At 45.7% G+C, this 23317-nt stretch overlaps 2 protein-coding genes across 3 annotated transcripts in view; both read left to right on the top strand.

Moving 5' to 3' along the window:
- TMEM132B (transmembrane protein 132B) overlaps positions 1 to 23317 on the top strand; it is a 375194-nt gene that overhangs the window by 267752 nt on the left and 84125 nt on the right. The window lies entirely within an intron of this gene.
- LOC310693978 (acyl-CoA-binding protein homolog) lies at positions 19986 to 20414 on the top strand. Its single transcript, XM_083476565.1, has one exon. It carries the CDS (start codon positions 20044 to 20046, stop codon positions 20308 to 20310), a length of 267 nt encoding a protein of 88 aa, XP_083332691.1. The 5' UTR covers positions 19986 to 20043; the 3' UTR covers positions 20311 to 20414.

The following is a 23317-nucleotide window of genomic DNA, read 5'->3' as shown; positions in this document are numbered from 1 at the left end:
TTCCAGCCTCTCACAACCTGCTGAATCTGAATGTTAGGAGATTCAGGAGAGAAAGAAGAAAGTCCTTCATTGTGCAGCATATAGTTAAGCTATGAAACTTGCTCTCACAGGCATAGGGCAATGACAGTGGTCAATAAATTTTCTATACTATATATAAAGGTTCAATATGGGTAAGTTGAGAAGTAAAAGGTTAAGGGTCAAATGAGGAGAAGGATTATGATTGTGTTTCTTCCAAAAGTTGTCCGTTCCAACTCTAGACAACAGCAGCAGAAAGATAAACATTCTTCTTTTCAATAATGGTTTCCCCTGTGCGTTAGCCTTCTTATGAAAACAGTCCTCCCAAAAAGAATAAGGGGGAAATGTTCATCATACTGGCAAAGTTCCTGGTTGCTTGGATACAATCTGGGTCACCGAGGGTTTCATTCTCATGGTGAATATGGGTAAGATTGTTTCAGCCGGTTCTATTCTGTTGCTGCTATTGCCGGGGGGACGCTGCGTCTTACATAACATAAACTTAAAGAAGAAGCCTGGACTGCAAACTGGAGTCTTTTCAGAAGAGTGTGGACACCTAGAAATGTAAAGTGTGAATATGACACAGTTGTGTTGCTAAACATGTGTGATGTAGAGCAGTTGTGAACAGACTTCTTGGGTCTATTTTTGTTTATTTATTGGAACCCCGATAGCCACCCATCACACAGGCCAAGACGAACCTTAAATCGCTTTTAAATGTTCAGACTGTTCATCTGTCCTTGGTGAGATTGCTGTCCTCTTTCCCCCGTTACAAGAGGACTCTCCTTTGCTTCACCAATTCCGCCCCACCCCCAACTAGCATTGAGGAACCAAACTCGCCTACAAGCCCGTGGGATCTTTCCATCGCAACATTTGAAAGACATACATCTTAGGCCACTAATCCTTTGCAAGCAACGTTTAGCCTCTGGGCTTCAACACATAAGCTGCAAACTCAGCCCTTCTTCTGTACAGCATCTAAAGGGAAATCAGGGAAGGAGATGATTGTAACAGATGCAAAATAGTGGCTGAGTGGTGGTAGAACCAGATGTTTTGGAGGGTGGAACCATTTACCTGTTGCATCCTGTGAACCATACTCTGGAATAGCCTTCATATATAAATGCACAGTTACTGTAGATAACTAATGTCTCCATCCCTCTCTCCCTCCCTCTTCTTCTTTTCCATCCTCCTCCTCTTTCAATTTTTAGATTCCACTCTTTCTCCCAAAGGAGCTCAGGGCAGCGAATATATCCATAATAAAACCTTTTTTTCCTTTAAACAAACCCTTCTAAAAACAGTTTAAAACATTCTCTCATTCATTGATCTCAGGGTTGCCAGAAACAGTGTCTTTCAACTATCAGATGCCTGGGCAAACAGGAATGTTTCCGAATTCCTCCTGAAAGTTCATAATGATGGAGGCAGACACACCTCACCAGCAAGGGTATTCCACAAATGGGGAACTGCCACTGAAAAGACCTTGTCATGGATCAATGCAAACCAGGGAGCTTCCAGCAGTGACACCACCAAGAAGGCCTCACCAGCTGATCAGAGTTTGAGATGGTGGATGCTGGGAAAGGCACTCATTTAGTTACTTGGGAGACCCCAAGCTGTTTAGGGCTTTATATGCTTGTATTGGGCCTGCAATTTGGAGGCCAGGGTGGGTGGAGGTGTGAAGAAAAAGCTTTTGTTGTCCCTATTGTTAAACAAGAAGGACTGGTAACCTGGTCTACTGCCAATTGTCTACTGCTCTGCTTTTGCCTCAAGCAAAATTCAAAGTGACTCTTGCTATTCACCCTCAGGCAGAACACCTGAGGAATTCCGAGGGAAGACAAAATGGATTTGGTAAGAATGGCAAGTGGTTTTGGTAAGTGTCTTTGGTAAGTGCCTTAGCAGAGGGATGAACTGCATCTCTCATTGGACCCTGGCTTTTGCATCAAGCAAACTTAGAATGGGATTGCCACATTCTCCTTCAGTGGCAACATCTGCAATTTTTTTGAGGCGCCACAAAGAGTTTAAATAAATAATAACAGAAGTTTTTGAGTGTGGGGCAAGGAGGGCCTTGGGTTTTCTGCCTCTGCCTTAAAGGCAAGCTTGCAGGCTCCTATACAGTGGATACCAGTGTCCATTGGGACTGGTGAGGAGGAAGGCAGGGAGGCCAACAGTAGGTAGAGTCAGAGCCAAAAGCAGGTGGAGCCAAAGCCAGGTACAGACAAAGCTAAACCCCCGGTTAGTCATAAGTAAGAAGGCAGCAGAGTTTGGTGGGGAAGAGCCTGCTTTGTCCTTATGGACCAGCTTCCACTGAATTAATTGTTGGTATCCATCTGTCTTGAGAGACAATGGAGTGAGCATCTGGGGATGAAGTCAAACTGCTGCATTAGAAGCATGGAATTGACCTCTCCAGGGCGCAAGCCTGGGCAATGTGTCTGGGCTGCCCAGATGTCAAGACTCCCCTCTCGGCCACACTGATGAGGTCCAAAGGAAAGCAGAGCAATATGTTTGTCACCAGCTTGGCTGCAGGAGTTGCTGGAAGGAGGTGTACAAGACGCCATCCAACTGCCTTGGGACTCCACTCCAGATTAGTGTATTGTTTACTCCGGAGCCCTTTCTTCTCCCAAAGGTATCTCATAAAGCAGTGAAGGTTAAGGATCAGAGTTTTCCTTCTCTGAGATGGACTACCTTCCAGGTGAACGAGCTCCATTTGCCCCTCACTTTCTCTGCAGCACATACAGAAACCGTCTTTTTGACCATTGGACCCACTCTTGGTCTCTTCTTCTCAACCCATTGAAGCCTGTCTTCACATGCAAGGGAAGTCCCTTAACTCACTGAGGGTTTGAGATCCATCGGCTGCCCTCTCCTGCTTTAGTTGCCCAGCCGAAGCCATTCCCAGGGTGTGGCCACTGTCACATGCTGACAACTTCTAGGAGCGCCAGGAGCTGAGTGAAGGGTGAGGACCAAAGGAGGACAAACTACCCCAGAAGGAGCACATTATGGAAAATGCGTCTCGTTGGACAGCCACCAAGACGCATGGGTCTTTAGTTTCCCAGAATGCACTGCAGAATGAAGTTTGTGCCAAGATTGTTAAAAGGGAAAGCATGTGCAACAGTGCCTTATGAACAGTGCTGTGTTGGTGTCCTGCAGGTCCACTGACCCATGCAATGAGACATTTGTTCCGCTGGGTTTCTATTCACAAAACGAGCAATAGGACGACACATTCTGAGCACGGATATCAATGGGAGAGAGAGAACCTGGCATCCTTTATGAGTTCCTAGGACTGGAAATTGGGCTTATTATCTACACATTTAATTATCTTCCCTGTGATGCTGAAAGACAAGTCCTTTGGCTAAGTAATAATCCATACTGCACCCAACTGCTCCCTTTCCCATTAAGATGAGTGGAGGAATAACTATTTTTTAAAGTGTTTCTGACACCCCGCGTCCCCCGCCTCACTTGCTTGTTTTATTAAGTTGCAATGAAAATGAATCGCCCTTCCATTCTTGGACTGTTAGCCGCCCATGTTGATCTGCACACCAGATGTTGAAAAGAATCAATTATGAGAGACATTTTGCTGCCAAGGAAAAAAAAGTTCCCTGGGCGTGTGGCAACTGACATTTTCATCTGGCGCTTGGGATGTTGTGCCAGGAAATTGTCCCCTAAACAGTTGGCACCCAATGGCCCTTGCTGTCTAAATGAGCACAACCAACGTGCTCGTAACAGTCAGGCACAGCTTCAGAAGGGCTTTCAAGAAAACCAACAGCTTGCAGGAAAGCAGGTTGCATACCCGGTGCCATGCCCCACAGGAGGAATCCTCTTCAGAAAACCATCTGGAGCTCCCCAAGGCATAGGAGCCAACTTCTGGGGGCTGAGGGGGCTTCATCCTCCCAATAAAATATTTGAGGGGGTTGGGGGCCCCCAAAGTTGATGGGCATTGATGCCAATCAGGTGGTGTGCAAGCACTGTGTCATGTAATCGATTAAGCGGGGTGGGGGCTTAACTGAGCCCCCCCAATCAGGCCAATTAGGTCGCTGATTCACTTCCACCTGGAGCTGGATTGGGTGGCTCCTGTGGACCAATCAGACTGCTGCATTCTGGATCAGCTCTGTAGGTAACAGTCCTCTAGGTGGGTCTCAGGTTTCAAAGCCTTTATTTCCAGGCACAGAATGCAGACTGATTCTTTTGCACCAGCTCCCTGATTTTTGAATCCCTGCCTACCTGGCTGGTCAGTGAACACCCTTGTGTTTGCTTCTTGACCTTGCTTCAGAAAGATTCTGTTTGTTGTTTAGTCGTCTTAGTCGTATTTCTCCAGGTGGATCACATTTAGTCTAAATTCTCGGCTGTGACCTGTCTGTCTTGGGTGGCCCTGCATGGCATAGCTCATAGCTCCTTATTCAAGCCCCTTCGCCACAACAAGGCAGTGATCTATGAAGAGGTCGGAGAGATTCTAGGCCCTGCTTATTTTGCTGCTCCTAAATTAGTTAATTCTGCGTTTGCATGTAAGCCCAGGAGAGGATGTCAGGAGGTTTTCAGAAAGTGCAGGCCGAGAGAGGTGTGCAGAGTACAGTCCATCAGCGATAATTTGTGGAATGAAAGGGAAGAAACTTTGCCAGCTTGAAAAGAAGCAAAACACCACAACAAAACCCTGCACCTGATCCTGGGAAATTTCTCTAAAATTCTCTCTCCCTAGAATTCAGTTCCACCCCACCCCCTAGTAATTAATGGAGAATGGTAAGAGGATAAATAAATAAATGTGGGAGGAGTTCTTGGCATAACACTATCCCTTGATTCAAGGCCTTTTGTAACTTTGAGTCCTAACAAGGAACTCAACGGAACAACCATAACAATAAAGTTAGCCACCGAAGTGTTAACAACAGCATGTTAGCTGCCAGCTACGGAATGCACACAATCACCCATCATTTCATGCATGAAGTGCTTCCTGTATATTCTTTAGTGTGTGGCCTTGTGTGTGATCAATTCCAATGGGAATCCTAATTTTGTGGCCTAGCAATTATCCCATTGACTACAATGATAATCTGTCTCCTATGCTAGTAGTCACTCTCTGTGTACCTTTTTTTGTTTTGAAGTTGTTAAATCGATCCCAAACAACTCACACAGGGAACTGCTGTGTTGGGGTGGGGGAGTTAGGTGAACTCAAAAAGCTGCAAATCTTCATGAGTTTTTTTTCTGGCTTAACAGATACATTATTGTGGAATTTGGGGGAAAGCTTCAAAACGGCGCTTTTAGAACCGAAAAGCGGAGCATGAATCATTCAGGAATGGAAAGAACCGAGGAGAAAGGGTTCATTACCATATAATTGCCAAACAAGATGTGTTCAGGACAGATTAGTGAGTTGTCAGAGTTTCCAGCACACATGGAGCGTTTTCAAGTGCGGAATGCTAAAGGTGGAAAATCTTCTTCCTTTTTTTTAACTTCAGGGGTAAGGTGGCCGTGGTGGGGATTGGGAAGGCTAGCTGAACTTGGTGGAAATGTAGCCGAACTAGAACCATAGGTTTGGATGGGACCTCAAAGGGCATCTGGTCCAATCCCAAGCCAATATAGGGAATCTGCTGCTTTGGCATCCCTAATAGGTTGGCCATCAGGTTTCTGTTTAAAAAATTCAAATGAAGGAGAGGCCACCACCTTCCTTGGCACCTGCCGCAGCACAGCCAGACACCTTCATCTGCCCCAGCTGCAACAAAACATGTCTCTTCCATATTGGTCTCTACAGTCACAGCAGGTACTGTAACCTTCCAACCGTTTGACTTCACTAGCCAAGGTACACTCCTCTATTGTCTCCTGAGACAGACAGATGACAACATACACCATATCACGCAACTGCCCTGCTTTGAGTGGGACACCCTCAAAGATTTACAGAAGCCACCCAGGCTTCTGATGCCAATCACGGGTGTCCCATTTCGGCTCCATCTGCCTCCGCGTCCATCTCCTCTGCCTTCACTGCTGCCTTCTACTGCCTCTGCTGCCTCTGCCACGGCTGCCAATGTACTTCCGGAAGCTAGCGCCGCACTTGCCTGGGAACCAAAATAATGTGGAACCAAAAGATGCTGCCCTCTCCTGTTCCTCTGGCATCACTTTGGGAAGAACATGTTTGTGTGTGGGGTGTATGTTTGTGTATGTGCATGCACAAAGACGTGTGTGTGGTGGTGGGCAGCAGGTAAGGGCACTCCGTGGCGAGATGGGGGGAATGTGGTGGCGGCAGGGGGAGCTTGGTGTTGCTGGACTCTAATTACCATTGGTTTATGTTCCAGCTGGCCATCCCCTTTCTCAGGGAAGTGGAAGCTGTGGTCCTCAATGTGATGCTGGACTCTGAATCCCATCAGCCCCAGCCAACAGAGGCAATTGTCAGGGGTGATGGCAGTTGCAATCCAGCAAACATCTGGATGGCCACCAGTTTCCCACCTTTATCTTACGAGAAAAATCCCCTAGGGGAACCAATCCATCCCATGGTCCAGCGGATCACCTTCTTTCTTGGAGTGTAGAACCTGTGGCCCTCCAGGTGATGTTGGACTCCAACTCCCAGCTGCCCAGATGGCAGTGATCAGGGATGGTGGGAGTTGGAGTCTAGCAGCATTTGAAGGGCCACAGATTTCCCACCTTTGCTTTATCAGGAGAATTGAAAGCACTTTGTTCTTAAATTGCAGCGCATGGTGGGATTCCATCCCTTCCTCTCCACAATTCTTCCTTGTATGACAATAGGACTGTAATTTTCAGTCTGTCATCATCTTTAAAGTGTTTCTCAAAAGCTATCCATCAGTATCTCACCAACCTAGTCAGCCCCTGAGATTGATGTGTGTTCATGTGCTATTTTTTCTTTCTTTTTGTATATGTGGCCACATTTAATCTCTGCCTTTAAAAACCATGCTTTCACCCTAAGAGAACAACATTTCCATTGATTAACAGTTGACTAATGTTGTGAATCACTTAGAACCACAGGTGTGTGTGTATTCCAATAAGGTTTCTTTTAAATGGGGGATTGAATAATGGCGTCCCCAGTTGCCTGATGGCTGAAATGCTGACAAGGAACACCCAGGAAAAATGGCCTTTAAAAAGCACTGAGTCCTTTAACTCAAGCTTGAGAGGAGGAAATTGCTGAGCGCATCACTTTAAGCATATTTGGACAGGATTGGACAAAGCACTTTCAGGTACTGCCAACTCGAGGCATATTGGGGAATCAGAATGCAAGCCTCAGTTTTAGAAGCAGGGGCAACTCCTATAGGAATGTGAGCCTTGTTCCGTGCCCACAGTTCAAGAATCCTGAAGCCTACTCCTGCAAGACATGCCAGAGATGTTTTGAACTATAGAGCTGCATCAGGGGTGGGGAACCTGCCCTGCCAAGGGGATCCAAGTTGGCCCATGAAACCATTTCCCTCAGTTCAGGATTTAGGGTGTGGGTTGCTTTGATATTTCCTGCTAAGGCAAAGTCCCCCGACCCCACTGTCTGAGCAGGGCTTTTGATGGAAACCCATTCCTGATTCACGATTAGTGTATGCGCTCACTGAGATTGTCTGCTAAAGTGAAGGAAAACCCTTCATTTTAGTGATGCCTTTCAAGGTGCTTTGCAGTCCTGACTTTGGGACTTCAAAGCACCTTTCACCTGATGCCATTGTGATGGCAGATGATTGACAGCTGGGGGTAGATACCACTCCCATCAGACGGATAGATGCAGAAGCTGGGAACCTGTGGCCCTCCAGATCTTAATCGGACTCCAGCTATCATCAGTTTCGGCCCGCATGGCATAGGGTCAGGGATGATTCAAGTTGCAGTCCAGCAACATCTGGAGGACAACAGGATCTCCATCCCTGCTCTGTGCAACCTCCCCTTTCCAGATGGGAGGACCATCCATCCACCAGCTGGGAAAGAAGCAACTTGCCAGTTTCCTAGGCATTTAAAGCAGAGTTTATAATGCTCACCTTCTATTTGAAGCAACCATTATGAGCCCTTGAAGTTCATATTTCTCAACCCATGTGTATTTGTCTTGGCAAATTCTGTAGCACAAGAAGAAGTTTATATTTGTAAGCCACTGTAGTATGGCACCTTTTGAACTTTTGTTGATTGGCAATACTGGCATTCTGTTAAATCAGGGTGGGGCACCTTTTCCAGCTTGAGGGCCTTTATACATTTGGTGGGCACCTGAAAAACAAATGTAAATGTTACCTTTGTAATATGGGTTAGTTTCTATGGCCCCTCTCTATCCTCCAACCAGCCAACCAAGTCAGGGTACCCACCTTGCCCTAGTGACCAGCCTCCTCTGGTCTCAGGCCTCTGTCTGCTGCCCTTCCTGATCTGCCACCTGAGTCAATGGCTCAGCAAACCTCATGGTAGAGCCAGCCCCAGTGGTTCTATTACAGCACCTTTACATTTATGAAAAGCTAGCCTATGACCACCCCATACCTTGCATTTCTTTTCTTTTGGGGTGGTGAGGGTGGGTGGGTGGGGAGAATCTTGGGCGAGGATAACCTTACAAAGTAGAGTTTGCAGTTGTTTGGTGGGAAAAACAACCACCACCTGATCGAAGTTGCACACGGAGCGTTTTTCTAAGAGCGATGTGACATGACAAATTTTGAGAGGCTCTATCATTGCCATTAATATTTATAAAGTGCTTGAGAAATCAGCCAGCGCGCATCCATCAGGGCTTGTTTTGGCAGAACTGTACTGTGTTGCCTGATCAACAAAGGATGGATTTTCTGTGCCATTTTTGGGCCGGCTTGGGTCACTCATCCTGTCATCTCACTCAGTGCCCCTGCCCCCCCCCCAGCAGTTTTGTAATGTGTGAAAGGGGGTGTGGGTGTGTTTTCTACTGTCAGCAAACAATTGGGCTGGCAACATGCTTGCTGGAGTTCCAAGCCAATATTCTCTCAACACCATCTCAACAAGACCAGGCTGTGAATCAGCAATTACCCAGTTTGAATGCCACCTTTGCCATGAAGTAGTAGTAGCTGTTGTGGTGGTGGTGGTTCAGCATTTTTATTCCACTTTTCAATTGGAAGCAAACCCCTCCCAAACAGGATTACAGGTATTAGGGAGAAGACAGTCTCTGTCCTCAGGCTCACAATTTAAAAGATACAACACAAAAGGAAAAGGGTTTGGGAGGAAGGAGGAAAATGCAAGCTTGGGCCCTGATTCCTATTTACAGAGAAACTAGTGAAAGTTAGGGATGGAAAATTTGGAGAGGAGACAAAGGTCTTTCCTCTGTGCTCATGGAGAGGCCCTTCTACCCCATCTCTTTCTTATCTCTCTCTCTCTCTCTCTCTCTCTCTCTCTCCCACCCACCCTCACCCTAGTGGAATGTCTTCTGTGGATGACAGCTGAAAGAGGGTCTGTTATGTACTGAGCTTGGATCCTAGAACAATAGGCAGGTAGGATTCTAGAAGACAGCAACCTGATTGGTTTGCAGGAACCGCCCAATCCGGCTCCAGGAGGGGGTGAATCAGCAGCTCCAGGAGAAAGTGCAGGAGCAGCCCAATCAGGCTCCAGAAGGAAGTGAATCAGCAAGCTGATTGGCCTGCAGGAACAATCCAATCAGGCTCCAGGAGGGGAGTTGAATCAGCCAATCACAAGGGATCCATTGTGTAAATAATGTATATATAGCCAGAGGTTTTGGGGGAAAGTGCTCACTCACTGTTTACCATGAGCTGAAATAAAGAGCATGAAATAAACACTCGAGTATATTTCAGGGTCCCTGGCTGTGTGTGGGGCCAAATGCAAAAGTGGGTGAAACAATGCATTTTTCCCACCTGAATGGTGGGAACCAGAGTTGGTGGAGTGGGAGGAACCTTTGCTTTCCACCTTGACTTCCATCTCTTGGGGAGAAGGAGCAGGGATGTCTGTTCTCTCCCCACCCCACCCTCCTTTCCTGCCAAGTGGATACCCTCAGTAAAAGCTTTGGAGAGTTTGGAACTGAGTTTGGAGGGAGAACCAGAGGCAGAAGTGACTGAACAGGGGCCTGAACAGCAGGGTGCAGCCTTGTTGCCTAGAACCAGGTGCCACTTTTTAAGATGGGAACAGACCGCTCCCCCAAGGAGTGCATGTTCAAAGTCCCAAAATTTTCACAAGGCGAGAGAGTCTTACGAGTGGGAATGCCACACCTCACCTTTAAAAGCTTGGTGGGTGGGGTATGGAAACTCCTTGGGACATCTCAGTTGCTTTTGTCCAGCTCTGAACTCCTTTCTCTGCTCCTAAACTCCTGAGTCATGACTCCTGAGCATGGTTTGTGCTGCTGAGCCTCTACTGAGCCTGCATAAAGGTCTGTTTCTAACTTGCAAAAGAGAGCCTTTGTGTGAGGGTTTTAGGGTGGGAGCCACGACAGTTACAAACTCTCACACACCCCTCTCCACCCTACACCCAGGCCAGCAAGAGGGATTATCAACATTCAAGGAAACATCCTGGCCAATCAAAACACACACAAAGAGGGATGCAGAATAGGGCTGGTAAGGATTTCAGACTGGGGAGACGGGATGTGTCTGAGTAGCCGGTTTTGCCCTAGGGCAGTCCTGGGGGCCATATAGAGAGGCCTGGCCATATTTGGTGTCTGGACCACACTTGGTATAGTGTGTCAGGATAGAAATGCACGACTTTGGAGCCATGTGCAAACTGAACACAGAAAAATGGAAGGAAGTAAGCCAAGGTTTCCATAAAGTGCAATAAAAATTGGCACTTATAATAGCTGTACTGCTGGGCAGGTTGTATTTCACAGTGCCTTTGTGAGCCCATGACATCTGGCTGTGCTATCTGTGTAAATTTCCTAGCCAAAGTGCTGGGATGTGTGTGGGGGGCATGTTGTGTATGAAGATCAGAAATGCAGACGTTTCCATCTCTGCCGCAGAGCAACCACTTATCTGTGACACTAATTTCACAGCAAGAAGATCTCCCAAGTAAAAAGCTGTTACTCATCACCAAGCAGGCTAATGACGCCCTTCCATCCATGCTTCCCATGTCTTTAGAGAGAAATTAGCAGGGAGGGCAATGGGATGCTGGAGCGATGGAGCCCCGTGGCATCTTTGTCTCCGCAAAGCTGGCACTCTGCTGTCACACTCCTCATTCCAAATGTACAGCTTTTCTTTTTTGGCTCTTGATGGGAGCAGGGAGCTCAGGCGACTTGTTTACAAGGCAGGAGAAGGAGTGTCTTGGACAGAAGTGCACCTGAAAGTTGGGTTCACACATGTATCATTGTGCAGTTGGAAGAGTTAACCCAAGAGTCATCTAGTCCAATCTCCTGCAATGCAGGAATCACAGCTAAGGAATCAATTGCAGATGACCACCCAACCTCTGTTTAGAAGCCTCTAACAAAGGACAACCCACCAGCTTCCAAGATAGCCCATTCCACTCTCAAACAGACCTTACCATCAGAAAGCTGTTCCTAATGTTTAGCCAGAATCTGCTTTCTTGTCATTTCAATCCATTGGTTCAGGTCCTACCTTCTGGAACAGCAAAAGAACTAGCTTGTTCTCTTTTCCATGTGATAGCCCTTCAGAGAGCTATCATATTTCCACCCAGTCTCCTCTTTTTCTTTTTTTTTTCTTTTTTAATTTTAATTTTAATTTATTAACATATAAAACACATACATAGACATTTACACAATACACGTACACAACACACTACTTTATTTCCATAACGTAAAACATACCTACATTACTCTATATAATATCTACCTATACTATACATATCAACATACCTACACACCTACCCCACACAGACACCCACCAAGTGACTTGGCTTCCAGCCGTTCTTGTTACGCTACTTTATTTTTTCAACTAGCTTAAACGCATTTCATTATTTCTTTAATCTCTTCTTCTGTCTTAACTTTACTCCCCTTTCACTCTTATCATTTTCTGGAGTCACTCAATATCTGTCAGAAATTCTACTTTTCCCACATAAATTTTGATGTATTCCTTAAAGATAGCCCATCCTTATTCACTTTTTGTACCATATCTCCTCTTATCCTCCCTGTTAGTTTGGCAAGATGGAAGTATTCCATCATTTTAGATAACCAGTCTGTTTTAGTTGGGACGCTGCTGCTTTTCCAATTTTTGGCAATCAATAACCTTGCCACCGTAGTTGCATACATAAATATTGGTCTGACCATTCTTTTTATTTCCTGTGACATGATACCTAGGAGAAAGGATTCTGGTTTTCCCCCAAATGAAAATCTAAACATCTTTTCCAGTTCATTATACATATTTTCCCAGAATCCCACTATCTCTTTGCATTCCCACCACATATGTAGAAAGGTTCCTGCCCTATTGTTGCATCTCCCAGTCTCCTCCTTTTCAAGCTAAACATACCTAGCTCCCTCAGCCATTCCTCATAAGGCTCGGTTTCCAGACCCTTGATCATCTTGGTCATAGAAGAATAGAATCTTAGAGTTGGAAGGGGTCCCAAGGGTCATCTAGTCCAACCCCCTGCGATGCAGGAATCTCAGCTAAAGCATCAATGACATGACCATTTAACCTCTGCTTTAAAACCTCCAAGGAAGGAGAGTCCACCACCTCTCTTGGGAGTCTGTTCCACTGCCAAACAACTCTTACTGTTTAGTTGGAATCTCCTTTCTTGTAACTTGAAGCCATTGCCTCAAGTCTTACCCTCCAGAACAGGAGAAAACAAGCATGCTTCCTCTTCCATGTGACAGGCCTTAATATATCTCCTCTCAGTCTATCCTATCTCTTCTCAGTCTCCTTTTTTCCAGGCTAGCTAAGCATACCCAGCTCCTTCAACCGTTCCTCGTAAGGCTTAGTTTCCAGACCCTTTATCATCCTGGTTGCCCTCCTCTGCATACATTCCAGCTTGTCCACACCCTTCTTAAATTGTGGTGCCCAGAATTGGACACAGGACTCCAGGTGTAGAATAGAGTGATCTGGACACTATACTTCTGTGTTAGCCTTTTTTCTGCTGCTGCATCATACTGTTGACTCATGCTTAACTTGTGGTCTACTAAGCTCACTAGATGCATTTCACAAGTACTACTGTCAAGCCAAGTATTCTCTAGGTGTGCATCTGAGTATTGCAGTAGTGACTGGTGCCCTCTGGAACCAGTGGGTCAAAGGTCAGGGAGACTTAACAGCAGGTAGAGGTTGAGCCAATGATAGCCAGAGTCAAGCAATTCTTGTTTTGTTTCCATCCTCCTCCCTGCTAAGGGCAACACTGAGGCTAAGGAGAAGGAAACTGATTGTATGAAGGCATGTTGGTGGTGAGGGGGCTGAGGTTGGTGGGGCCGTGTCCCCTTGGCCCTAGTGGTTCATCCTCCACTGCACATGTGCAGGTCAGTCTCCAGGATGGCAGCGTTAAGTGGCAACACAAATGGGGGAACAAGCCACCACAAATGAAACGGCAAAGACATGTTACTGTTGTTACTTATTACTTATTACAGTACCATTAGAATACCTGGTGCTGTGTAATGTGTGTGTGTGTGGGGGGGGTAGATTCACATCTACTTGTGAATCTCTGGGTGATTTGCTGTAGTGAGTTCTGACTTGCAAAGTAAAACTGCATATCTGTCTCTCTAGATCAGGGGTCAGCAAACTTTTTCAGCAGGGGGCTGGTCCACTGTCCCTCAGACCTTGTGGTGGGCTAGACTAATAATAATAATAATAATAATAATAATAATAATAATAATAATAATAATAATTTATTATTTGTACCGCGCCCATCTGGCTGGATTTCCCCAGCCACTCTGGGCGGCTTCCATAGAAACCAAAAATACACTAAAATATCACACATTAAAAACTTCCCTGAACAGGGCTGCCTGAAAAAAAAAATGAATGAATTCCTATGCCCCACAAATAACCCAGAGATGCATTTTATATAAAAAGGACACGTTCTACTCATGTAAAAACACGCTGATTCCCGGACTGTCCGCGGGCCGGATTTAGAAGGCGATTGGCCGGATCCGGCCCCCAGGCCTTAGTTTGCCTACCCATGCAGATAGATCAGTTCCTCATATCATCACTGATTTCCTGATTGGCTGCATAGCAGCACGATGCCATAAAGTTCAACTGGTGATTCCTGATTGGCTGGAATCACCTGTGCATATACCTGAGGCCAGAGAAAGAAGCCAGGAATTGCATCGATGCATCATTTCCCAAGGGAAACAAACCCAGTGAACAGGATCAGGGGAAATAAAAGTGACGCAAAATTGGGGAACGGATGGGTTGCCACAGTTTCCCACTGTACCAGCATAACTCAGTGTGGTGAGGTGGTTAGAGTGTGTCAGACTAGGACCTGGGAGACTCGACTTCAGATCCCCGCTTGCCCATGAATGAATGAATTTATTAATACGGTCACAGACCAGCCGCAACACACACAATATCGCAGATCATTTAAAAAAAAATATCAGAAATACAAAGGACAATATGAATATAACAAGGATTTAAATATAAAATTAAAATTAATTATTAGCGTGCTCCCTGTAGTTAACATTTAGGGGTTTGGTCATTATGGGATACCACTTGCTTCCTGCGATTGATTGCTGACACACAGAATTTGGCTACATTTAATGTAGTCTTGGGATTCTTGTCCTCTAGCAGTAGTTTTAAACGAAGGAGTTCCAATACTTTCCTGGACTTTTGCAAAACAGGTGTAATAAAAGTCAAACGTATATCCTCATAAAAACGACAACGTAATAGTACGTGTGGAGTAGTTTCAACTTCCAAGCTTGCCCATGAATCACACAGAGTGATCTTGGACAAGTCACTGTCTCTCTGCCTAACCCACCTCGCAGGGTTGTTGTGGGGATTTAAATGAGGACAGGGAGAACCATGTACACCACCTTGAGATACTTGGAGAAAAAGGTGATATATAAATGTCAGGGAACTGCCATCGGTTCAGGAGGGAGAGCCCCCAAAGATCGTGGAAAGCAGCTCCTCCTCGGCAGGGGAGAGTAACCCCACCTACAGTGGAGAGGAGCTGCAGGGTTCGGAGGAGGCGAGGCGTTGCCAGGACACCTTGCCTGGGCAAAGCAGGGAGGGGAGAGGTCCACTGTTACCCACACCCTCTTTGTGCAGTAGGGTTTCGCGCTGAGAGGGGAGGCGCAGACTGGGCGTCAAGAAATTACTTTGCTGGGGAAAGTTTAAGCCCCGCCCACTCACGGACTCTGCCAGTGAATGAGCCAACCACGGGAGAGTGGCGCTCTGGACAGATAAAGTTTATTTTGCATCAAAAGCAAGGCTTCACAGCCGAGCAGGGAAGTATTTGCCTGCTTGCTCTCAAGCAACCCCTTGGAAACCTAACAATAAATGTAATAAATAAATACATTTAAGTTTCAGGCTTTAATAAACAATCTGGAAAATATCTGCAAATGCCGTTGCTTGCATACATTTTATGTCTGGGCAGCTAGGGAAGAAGCCTTCTCCCTCATTTGCTAGATTTTTGGGTGTGGGGACTTCTTGTTGTGGCAGAGCATTTCGGCACGCCACCCCCCCCCCACTTGCATTCTGAATATCTTCTTTAAAAATGAGAGTTCTAGCCAAATCCCTGAATGGCAAGGCCCACCCTAAGGAGAAAACTCATGGAATGACGCATAAACTTGTCCTTCTTAACGATTAGCCAACAATTGGCTTCCATTGTGTTTACAATATTTCTCTTCCCTCCCTTTGGACCACTTACTGTAGTTTTATTGCCAATCAGCTTAGCATTCTGGTTGTGTGGCGCCGCTTGAGAGGGCAGTAATTCGAACTGAAGCCCTCATCAAAAGGGCATTATTTGTAAAACAGGGAAGAAATTTCAGCTATCGCAACATTTTTGTTAATTAAATCTGTCAGGAATGTAACGGAGACGAGAGTGTTCTTTTTTTTTAATGACAATCTTGCCCTTTTTGCCATTCTTCCAGGAGCTGCAGTGTGTAAGCCTCATTAGTGTGAGTTAATTGTCAACCCCAGGTTTGGAAGAGAGATAGCAAGTGGAAGCACTTCGGCATAAAATCCTGCTCAGGTGCAGACTTGCATGTGCGTGAATTGCCCAGTCTCTCAGCCCAGAACTGGGCCTGGAGGACTGAAGCGAGTCAGATGCCCTTGACTCCCATTGGGGCAACCTATCTGTGGGGTAGGCAAGGGATGGCAGTTCAATACTGATGATTTAGTTATTGAATTCATTTGTTAAATTTAATGTCTTTCTTTTAAGCCAGTACCACTTCATGGTTAAGATTACTGGACTCATGTTCTACACTCAGGTGTGCAATTCACTGGGAAACCTCAGGATACTCATTGTGTCTCAGCCTAACCTACCTCAAAGGGTTGTTGTGGGGATAACCTGAGTGTGTACAGAGAATGACATAGGCCACCCTCAACATCTATATTATTAATTGCTTTGGGATACCTTATGGAAAGTAGTTCAAAAATAAAATTAAAATAGTGTGATTTATCCCAATATACAAATTATTGCATGCAGTTTCCCCCACTGAACAAAAACATCCTTGCAAAGCAAACTTCCCTAATGCAATACAATTTCCCTTCATGCATAAAGTACTTTTGGATATGTGTTTGTTACTTGGCTTATATGGCTGGAGAACCCCAATGCAAAATTCGTAGAAGTGCCAATTTCCAAGGATGGATGTGTTCCAGCTATTGTATTGTTCCAGAATGTGCAAATTAGGGAGGCTCGCCTTTAAATGCGAACCAAATCAAATTTTTTCCCTGATCCCTCTCATGTTGCTTTTGCTGTGTTGGCAGCACCAAAAGGACCACTCCAGACCACAAGCCTGGGCAGTGTGTGTGGAGGTCCTGGGTGCCCAGATGACAGGACCTCCATCTTGGCCTCGCTGATGTGGTCCAAAGGGAAGCAGAACCACCTTGGCTTTCAAGTTGCAAGAAATGAGATTCTGACTAAACATCAAGATGATCTTTCTGACAGTAAGAGCCGTTTGACAGTTTAACACACTCCCACAAGAGGTGGTGGACTCTCCTTCCTTGGAGGTTCCTAAGCAGAGGTTGGATGGCCATCTGATGATGTAGTTGAGATTCCTGCATTGCAGGGGGTGGATTAGATGACTCTTGGGTTCCCTATGATTCTATGATTTTAACTCTTGGATAGAGAGGCATGTGTTATTATTGGTGGAAACTATCCTTATGGGACGCGGGTGGTGCTGTGGTCTAAACCACAGAGCCTAGGATTTGCCAATCAGAAGGTCGGCAGTTCGAATCCCCACGACAGGGTGAGCTCTCATTGCTCAGTCCCTGCTCCTGTCAACCTAGCAGTTCGAAAGCACATTAAAGTGCAAGTAGATAAATAGGTATTGCTCCGGCGGGAAGGTAAACGGCGTTTCCGTGCGCTGCTCTGGTTCTCCAGAAGCAGCTTAGTCATGCTGGCCACATGACCCAGAAGCTGTACGCCGGCTCCCTTGGCCAATAAAGTGAGATGAGCGCCGCAACCCCAGAGTCTGCCATGACTGGACCTAATGGTCAGGGGTACCTTTACCTTTACTTTTATCCTTCTGTACCACGATAAAACCTGCACTTGTTTCTCTGCTCACCTTTCCTTCTGGCCTCACCCACCATAGGCATGTGGCCCTCGGAAGGTTGTCTGGAATGAAATGCGGCCCTCGGACTGAAATAAGTCCCTCAGCCTTAGTTTAGGAGAACAAGGAGCAGGAGCAGGTCTGCAAACCGAGGCAACGCATTTGGGAAAGAAGCATGCTTGGCAAAATTCCACCCTCCTTCCTGCCACTTGTCAAACTTGATGGGTTGTGCGCTGGTAGATAAATAATTGCGATGCGTGCCACTTTTCACCATGGCTGCACGTAAACAAAAGGCATGCTTCTTGTTTGTTTTTTTTGTTATTATTATTTTTTAGGAGACTCAGAATGCCCTCTGACAGGTGGTGCTGAAACTTGTATAATTAATACCATAAATGCTGTAATAAATTTCGGCAGCAGGACCGGGTTGTGTGCAAAGCACGGAATAATGGGCTGTAATAAATTTGTCATTGGAATACCTGTTGAAGGGTGGCACAGCAAATGGGGAGGGGGTTAGCAGCACCAAGTCAGATGCCTCCAAATTGCCTCTCTGGAAAGCGGAATATTTTCACATCAAAAGAATGAGCAGATGGCGGGTGCAGGAAACTGGCAAGGCAGCCTCAAATGTGGGGTGGTAAGATGCTGTTGCTCACCCTGACTTCTGCTTCTGTTGATTTTGGGGTTGCCCTTCAGGGTGTGTTGTCATTGGCGGCATGAGTGGGTAATCTCAGGCCTGGATTCTTGCCAGGCTGCTTTGTCTCCCAGGCCACACCCCTTTCAGCCCATTGGTTGCTCTTTGTTTTGCTGGAATGTGTCATTGAACCCTGATAAAGCCTCTTTCTTACCTGGCTGGAGAGATGCGTGCGTAGAAAATTCAGGCTTCTGTGGATGGAATGCATCATATGGAATCATAGTAAGAGTTGTACTACCTCTTGGTCTGCTCACCTTGGCCTCTGGCTCTTCCCAGCATTGTTACAAAGTCCTGAGAAAGTTGCCCAAGAAGGGAACCAATCACAGGCGGAGGCACTCCCTGACTGGCTCTGGGTGAGAAGTTGGGCAGGTAGGGGGTGGTTCAAGGCAGCCAGCCAGTGCATGATAGGAGTTGTAGTCCAACAACATCTGGAGGACACCAAGCGAGCCAGCGTATACAGTGGCTAGAGTGTCAGACTGTAACCTGGGAGAGCAGGGTTCGAATCTCCGCTCAGCCATGAAGCTCACGGGGTGACCTTGGGCCAGTCACTGCCTCTCAGCCTTACCTACCTCATAGGGTTGTTGTGACGATGAAATGGGGAGAAGGAGAACCATGCGCCCCACCTTCAGCTCCTTGGAAGAAAAGTTGATATAGAAATGTACAGTCATAAATAAATAATAAATAACAATGCCTGAATGGCCTCTTAATGATAAGTAGTTTAATTAATGAAGGTAAATAAAAATAAGTCCCCCAACTCTTTGGTGGTGGTGGTGGGGTTCTTAATACCACCCCACCCCAAAAAATCTGGTTGCCCCAACCACTCTGAGTGGCTTTCAACATGTATAAAAACATAATAAGCACAAGGAGTAGTGTTCTGTTAAGTTTTACTCAAAGTAGACCCATTATAATTAATGAACATTACTAAGTTGGGCTAGAGGGTAAGACACAAACCAATGGATTCAGATCAAAAGAAAGGAGATGCCAACTAAACATTAGAAAGAACTTTTTTTACTCTAAGAGCTGTTTGACACTGGAACAGACTGCCTTGGAAGGTGGCGGACATTTTTAAGCAGAGATGGGATGGCTGTCTGTCAGGGATTCTTCAGCTGTGATTCCTCCATCACATCTGGTTAGACCAAATGACTCTTGGTATACCTTCTAACTCTACAATTCTTTAATTCTGTGAATAGATGTACTCTGAGTTAAACTTAGTTGACTACCACCATGGAAACAAACTTTCAGTGAGATTTGAACTTCAGGGTGCATTATTAAAGTGTAATTGGGGCAGGCGTGGGGTGTGTGTCCACAAATATATCCCATCTGTATTGCTGTGTCGTTTGGGATAAGAAATAGGTTAAGGTCTCAGTTTTAGACTTGAAATGTTTTCAGCTAAATTCCTACAACAGTCACCTTCCAAGTCACCGAATAAAATTATCTTAAAATATAACAGCAGCTGTTTCAACATATTGGCCCAGCAGACAATCTCCGATCCAGAATGTTGAAACAGCTGCCCAAGGTTAATGTCCCTGATTACTTATTCATTTATCACCTTTTGAGTTTTCCTCTCTTTTTGGGGGTAAACACTGACCCTGTCATCTGCTTTGGTACAAAATGGTGATGCAATTAACCAAGCGTATGACAGAAATTATGTAATTGCTCCAAATGACAAATAATTGGGATCTCAAGGGAAGTAATAGTACCACTCTATTCTGCCTTGGTCAGCCTGCACCTAGAATACTTTTCAGTTCTGGGCGCCACAATTTAAGAAATATATTGATAAGTTTGAATGAGTGCAGAGAATAATGACCAAGACAATTAAGGGTCTGGAAGGGCTTCATTCCGGACGGGGGCGGGGCTTTGCTGAGAGTGCAGGAGCCGTAGCAGGTTGTGCACCATGACTCTGGAAGCCGACTTCAACACCGTGGCAGAAAAAGTAAAAAAACTAAAGACCAAACCAACTGACGATGAACTAAAAGAACTGTATGGACTCTACAAGCAGTCGACCATGGGAAATATTAATATTGAGTGTCCTGGGATGCTGGATTTGAAAGGCAAAGCAAAATGGGAAGCATGGAACCAGAAGAAAGGTATGTCAAAAGAAGATGCCATGAAGGCTTACATTTCTAAAGCAAATGAGATGATAGAGAAATATGGACTGTAGATTTTCTTTGGACAATTAGTTCAAAGGCACGGGCACTACTCATTTTCAGACTGATGTGAACATCATTATTTGCAATAAACTTTTTTCTTCTTTAAAAAAAAAAATTAAGGGTCTGGAAACCCATCCTTATGAGGAACAGTTGAGGGAGTTGGGTATGTTTAGCTTGGAAAAGAGGAGGCTGAGAGGAAATATGATAGCCATCTTCAAATATCTAAAGGGCTGTCTCATGGAAGATGGGGCAAGCTGCTCTGGAGGGTAAGGGCTGAACCAGTGGCTTCAAGTTGCAAGAAAGGAGATTCTGATTCAAAATCAGGATGAACTTTCCAACAGCAAGAGCTGTTTGGCAGTGGAACAGGCTCCCACGAGAGGTGGTGGACTTTTCTTCCTTGGGGGTTTTCAAGCAGAGGTTGGATGGCCATCTGTCAGGGATGCTTTAGTTGAGATTCCTGCATTGCAGGGGGGTGGACTAGATGAGCATTGGGGTCTGTCCCAACTCTACAATTCTATGACTCTGTGAAATCTGGAAGGAATACCCTCCACCGTTATGTCCGGTTCTCACATAGAAGCTTCTCTGGAGATAGGATTAGATGCCACCAGAACCACACGGCAGCCCTTGGGCCAGATTTGGCCTGTGCAGTCTTCCCAACCATCCCACTGACTTCTCAGCCTCTTTCTCTTCTCCATATTGGTCTTCCTATGGGGGAAAAGAGTGATATATTTACAGTGGTACCTCGGGTTAAGAACTTAATTCGTTCTGGAGGTCCGTTCTTAACCTGAAACCATTCTTAACCTGAGGTACCACTTTAGCTAATGGGGCCTCCCGCTGTTGCTGCACTGCTGCCGTGCGATTTCTGTTCTCATCCTGAAGCAAAGTTCTTAACTCGAGGTACTATTTCTGGGTTAGCGGAGTCTGTAACCTGAAGCATCTGTAACCTGAGGTACCACTGTATTGAATTTGTCCTGCAAGTAAGACACTGTGAATAGCATTAAACTAAGCCCTACTTGAAATGAGTGGACCTAACTTAGTCCTGTTCATGCGTTTCAGCGGGTCTGTTCGAAATCCCCTTCCATTGAAATACATGATCTTGACTAAGCTAGGCCCATTCATTTAAACCGATTGATTCAGAGTATATCTTAGTTGAATACCGCCCTAAGGTTGCTCACAGTGCTGCACAGGAATGCTATGAATTTGGGGTGTTCACATGTGCCAATGGCTGGAGTATCAAACTGGAGTATCAAACTAGGACCTGGAGTGGCCACAGTTCAAATCCCACTCAGCCATGGAGCTCACTGGGTGACCTGGAACCAGTCTCTCTCCCCCAGTCTAACCTACCCCTACCTCACAGGGTTGTTATGAGGATAAAGTGGAGCGGAGAAGAGCCTCATATACTACCTCAAGCTCCTTGGAGGAAAGCTGGGATATAAATGTCATAAACAGACCATAAACAGGTGTACAGTCTATGTGCCTATGTATATGAAATAATTGAACTTTATGCTCATACAGTTATTCACATGTAATGTTCAACAACTGTCTAGTATGTTTACTTGTGTACATGGAAGCTGAGCTGTACAAATCAAGAAGTGTACACCCTTCCACATTTACATGCCTAGAGGCAGCTTGTAGCTCTGTTAAGTGTAATGTGTCGACCAGCTTTTTCTCATAAAGTAAGTGAGGAATCTTTGCATTGCAGGAGCCACAGAAAGAACAATCATAGCAACATATATAGGAAGTTGCCCTACTCTGAGTCAGACCACTGTCCATTTAGCTGAGCAGGGCTTTCCCCCCAGCCTGAACTCTGTGCGCCAGAGGCCGCGTGTGGCACAACAATCTTTGTTTTGTGACGGAGGCTGTGGCTGGCATGGCGAGTGGTGCATTAACTGGGTGCTCCCTTCAACAAGTTCCAGCACCTCTTTTTCTAGAAAAGATGTCCTGTAGCTCAGTGTTGTCTACACTGACTGGCAGCAGTGGCTTTCCAGGCTTTGATGCAGGAAGTCTCTCCCAACCCTGCTTGAAGATGCTGCCAGGGTTCAAACCTTGGACCTTGTGAGTGCAAAGCAGATGCTCTACTGCTGAGCCACAGCCCTTGTTCTCCTTTGGCTCCTCTCTCTTCCGGTAACACCTCAAACCAGGAAACTTGCGATGTGATGTCACTGTGTGGAGAGATTTCATTGACTGCTGCTCGAAGCAGGTGGTGAAACCCAGGTACATTTGACATGTTAGATATTACTGTGGGATTAGGTGTTATACTGTGGGAGAGAGGAGAATCATAGAATCATAAAATTGTAGGCTTGGAAGGGACTTCACGGGTCATTAGTTCAACCCCTTGTGATGCAGGTATCTCAGCTAAATCATACATGACATAGGACCACCCAACCTCTTTTTAATTGCCCTCCTCTGCACATGCCCCAACTTGTCACTTCTTAAATGGTGGTGCCCAGAGCTGGACACAGTATTCCAGGTGTGGTCTGACCAAGGCAGAATAGAGTGGTGCTATTACTTCCCTTGATTGGGACACTATACTTTTGTGGAAGCAGCCTAGAATAGCATTAGCATTTTTTGCTGCAGCAGCACAACCAGTCAACATAACACGTTTTTTTTGGGGGGGGGGTAACCTAGCACAAATAAAAAATTTGGGATTGAATTTTTCATCGCAAAGATTTGGGCACAATAAAAATGGCCTCTAAAATAGAAGTAAACAGGTGCCGAGAGAGAGAAGCTGTGAGGGTAAATTGCTAGCAGATAAAATTGATGCTAAAAATAGATTTTTGGAAGCAGATTACCTCCCCTCAGTCCATTGTTTCTCTGGCAGGCAGTGTGCCCTCTGCCTTGTAGCTGAACAAAATTGCTACTTTGGGCAAGCAAAGAGGAGTCTTGCTGTTTTGTGTTGTTTTCCCACTTTTACCGGTTCTGCCATTTTTCAGGTCCAGTCTTACTTTATATATGATTTTGCAAGTCCCCTAAAGTGACAGCTCCCAAACTGTGGTCTATGGACCACCGATGGTCCAT

Source organism: Podarcis liolepis (assembly GCF_965112155.1).
Source record: "Podarcis liolepis genome assembly, chromosome: 15".
Taxonomy (NCBI): Eukaryota; Metazoa; Chordata; class Lepidosauria; order Squamata; family Lacertidae; genus Podarcis; species Podarcis liolepis.
This window is presented reverse-complemented; position numbering and strand designations above follow the sequence as displayed.